General features: G+C 34.3%; 1 protein-coding gene across 1 annotated transcript; it reads right to left on the bottom strand.

The window, feature by feature from the left end:
• Positions 1-217: 217 nt before the first annotated feature.
• On the bottom strand, positions 218-1,897 carry LOC148196473 (uncharacterized). Its single transcript, XM_088095399.1, has 7 exons — positions 1,448-1,897; positions 1,140-1,360; positions 901-1,059; positions 721-825; positions 583-656; positions 395-492; positions 218-313 (listed from the first exon to the last, which is right to left on the bottom strand). The coding sequence occupies exons 1-7, from the start codon at positions 1,709-1,711 to the stop codon at positions 218-220; spliced, it is 1,017 nt and encodes a 338-aa protein (XP_087951525.1). The 5' UTR covers positions 1,712-1,897.
• Positions 1,898-4,007: the final 2,110 nt, after the last annotated feature.

The following is a 4,007-nucleotide window of genomic DNA, read 5'->3' as shown; positions in this document are numbered from 1 at the left end:
CTGCCTCGATTTTTGCCACAACCAAGGCCTATTCTCTTGGAATTGTTTTTAACAGCAGGCCTATTTTTGTGATATCCACTATCACAAAAACAAACCTGCATATAAAACATAATATATACAACAAAGAATCAATATTTACAACATAATGTTTAAAGGATAATGTACAAAGTCTAATAATATACATCAAAATGTGCTAATGTATTTTAAATCCTAATAACTATAAACAATTGAATAATATAATTAAATGCTTTACAAGTGCCTTCCTTAGGTATGTAAGTGGCTTCTCAGGAAGTGGAGTAGGAGTCTTGAATCTCTGCACAAGACACATGATATTAATTAATGTATATGAATTCCAAATGATGGAGAAAACAAAATTCATTAAATCTAAATATACTGTTTCCCAGCCTCTTGTGATATGGGCACAAATAATATGTGTCATCCAATACATTACGTAGTATCCACACTCATATGACACACTCTGTCTATTACACTACAATATATCATCACAGTTGTAAATAGTTAGTGAAATTCATTAAAACAAAACAAGTATAAGAAAGTATGACTTTAACATATGTCAAATCTTGAGAGCAACCCATGCAAGCTTTCTACCGTTAGCGGTTGATCTTCCAACCAACATCATACGTGCTGCAATAAAACTAAAAAAAAGGCTTTTAGCATTCATTTATATAACAAAGAAAGTCCAAACATTGAAGTTCTTACCAATCAACTGCTTGTCTCAGATGTTTGGGAGGAGACTTGTGCAATGAGCAAAACCACACAGCATAACTCTCTGGTACAGAAACAATAAGTAGATGCCAATGGTGCCTGAAATTGATAATAATTTAATTATTATATATTAAAGTCACATATGGAACTTTGAAGTTAACAAACTTCAGTTACCCAGATATATAAGGAATAAAATATATGTCCTTACCCCTTGCAAAGCTGCTTGTGAGATATGTTGTGATGTCATCAAAATTATTTGCTTCGTGAGTGACTTCGGGATCAATGAACCCATACACATCATTGTACCCCAAGTTGTTACTTACACCAAACATACTAAAATAAAAAATTAGCTTTGATATAAGTATACTTGATATATACATCAATTTTATATAAATAATTGCTCATAGACTTACATCATCCATAGCTGAATTAATGTGATATTCAACTCTTCTCTTCCCGATGCAAGCTCCCTGACATCTTGGCTATGCAGGTATATTGGGACCTTAGAGCCTCTCCCAAATACATTAGCATCATATTCAACCTTCATAGGCTCATTTGCAATGATGTCACAAAGTTGCTGCAGTGCACCAAGAGGATCGTCCTCAGATAAACGAATCTTCTTCTGTCCATGCGTCTGTTGTTACATGGAAAAATAGGATAAGTTTCGACATCAATAACATGTAAACTTTAAAATTGAAAAGTGTAAAGTAGAAGTCCATACCGGGGGGTCAAACACCAAACCAACCATGTGTTTAGGCCAAGCGATAAAAGATTGGAATGCTTGTGCCAAAGTGAAAATCTCATCTCTAGGTAGAGGAACTAAGGCATCTGGTATGATAATATCGTCTATTGAGATCTTCACCTCATCCTTTGATAACTTTATACCATGAACAATAGTCGTTGCCTGAAACACTGTTGCACGAGCTACCAACATCGTCCCGGTACCATCTAAAATGTATAGCAGATATGGACTAGCATCATCCATGTGATCCCTTGGGACGGCTGATGTTGAACAACTTCCTTTCCCGCTTCCCCTTGTCAAAGTAAATGTTAGATTATACAAATAATAAATTATTCAACTTAAATGTTTATTAATTTTACTTGTGGGAGGCACAATAGGTTCCTGTACTGGAGATGGCTGCAGGCGCATCCCATAATTCTTAAATTGTTGTTGGAATTGACGCATAACTGTGTCAGTAACTTCTATAGTGACTTCATCATACAATTTTGCCCTAAGCTCCGCCCTAAGCTTTTTTGAGATCTCTTGTGTCAGCCTTTGTTCTTGTTCTTTGCTGTATGCATATGAAGTCTGACGTGAAGAACTCCCAAAATAATCTCTAATGCCTACTCCAGTACCAGCAGCACGTACTCGTCCAAGGGGCTCAGGTCGTCCAATTGCAGTGGTAACAATATCCTGGCGACCCTTTGGAGTGAATTCACCTTGGGAACATAAAAAAAGCATTATTCTTTAAAAATTTCAATATAGTATGTATAATGAAACTATTATTATTTTAGGAATAATGATAACTTACAATTCTTTCAGATATTTCTCGTGCAGTCTCAGAAGACTAGTCCTCCGATGATCTTAAACGAGCCAACTTCCATTTCTCATGCCGAGAAGGTGGGGAAGGAGGTTGGGGACTACCACCCTCAGATGAGGGTCTACCTTCTGCCTTTTGCTTGAGGATTTTATCCTCAAGCTTCTTATACCTACCACGAGATAATAGGTGGGGGGTTTTATTTTGGAAACTTATTCCTTGTGCTTTGGTTCTTGTTGCTTATCACTTATAATGATTTAGTTCATATGATATAAATTTGTTAACGAGGAATTGACACTAGTGCAAAAAACAGCGTATAACGTCACGCGTTCAACGTTTAACCACTCAATAGCCAACATTAAAAATGACCGGTGACAATTTTGTAAATAAATGCAATTGTTAAACGTCATTTAGAATTATAATTCAACGTAAAAGGATATAAAACGTCAAATGCCTCAGCGTTAGACGTCAAAAGGTTAGTGAATTCAATAAAAATTTGAGTAGGAGATTGAAAATTCATTCACTTTATCTTAGCGCGCGAGACCCTCTTCTCTGCTCAAACTTTTCTTGAACGAAGTTTGACGACAATCAGATGTAATCTTTCTTTCATTTGATACAAATGAATGTTAATTAACTACTTTAGGTATGATTTTCATTTTGTTTTCACCGATTATTTTCGTGTTCTTGTCCTTCATAGACACATTCTACTTTCGCTCCTACTAGTGGCAACACTTTATTCCAATGAACCCACCTTTTGAATGTTAGTTTTCGTTTTGGTTTTACTTATTTGTTGAACTTGTTTGTTGTTTTTTTGTTGAACTTGTTTGTTGTTGTTGTTTAGTTGAACTTGTTTGTTGTTGTTGTTTGATTGAACTTGTTTGCTTTTGTTATTTGTTGTTGATTCTATATTACCGTTCATAGTTCTGCTTTTTAGGTCTCGTAGAGTTATAAAAACAGATTACAATTAATTAAAAATAAATAAAAAAAATTGCTTAATGTCGTATATTGACAAAATTCGTCGTTAAACTAACGTTGTATATTGATAAAATTTGACGTTAAATTAACGTCGAATTTTTTAAATTCGACGTCAATTTAACATCTCCCAATATGACGTCGTTCTCGAATTCGATGTGAAAGGCAAAAAATATTCGACGTTGTATGTTGTTTTTGTACTAGTGTAAATAATATCAACTATACTAACCTGTCATTCCTCTAATGTCCGACTCTCTACAAATTGGTGCCAATTCTCCTCATCAGTGGTCTTATATTTTTCACGTGGAGACTCATTTTTTTTGGCTTTAAATGATCACATACCAATTATCTGCATTTGTTTTGGCTTTAAATGATCACATGTCAATTCTCCTCAACTGAAGACATCTGCATTTGGGCTAGATGCCATACCAATGATCACATTAACACCCATAGGTGTTCTTTCATCACTATTTCTTCTGACCATCAGTTGTCTCAACCTACTGGCTCCTCTAGCAGGTTTCGATGAGGGAGTCTCATCCCCTGATGAATATGGATGGTCAACCATATATATGTCAAAATAAATAACATGAAATATTAATAAAAGACTTATGTAATATTATATAATTTAACAAAACATGTAATAGGGGTCATATGAAATATTAATAAAAGACTTATGTAATATTAATAAAAAACTTATACACAAATTTGAAATTCATACATAAAGATATGGATTGGTAATATGTATATTCCCTCATAATGAGAGCTTCAAAA

Source organism: Vigna umbellata, chromosome 7 (assembly GCF_029865625.1).
Source record: "Vigna umbellata cultivar VRB3 chromosome 7, Vumbellata_1.0, whole genome shotgun sequence".
Taxonomy (NCBI): domain Eukaryota; kingdom Viridiplantae; phylum Streptophyta; class Magnoliopsida; order Fabales; family Fabaceae; genus Vigna; species Vigna umbellata.
The sequence above is the reverse complement of the archived record's forward strand: the minus strand, read 5'-3'. Positions and strand labels throughout refer to the sequence as shown.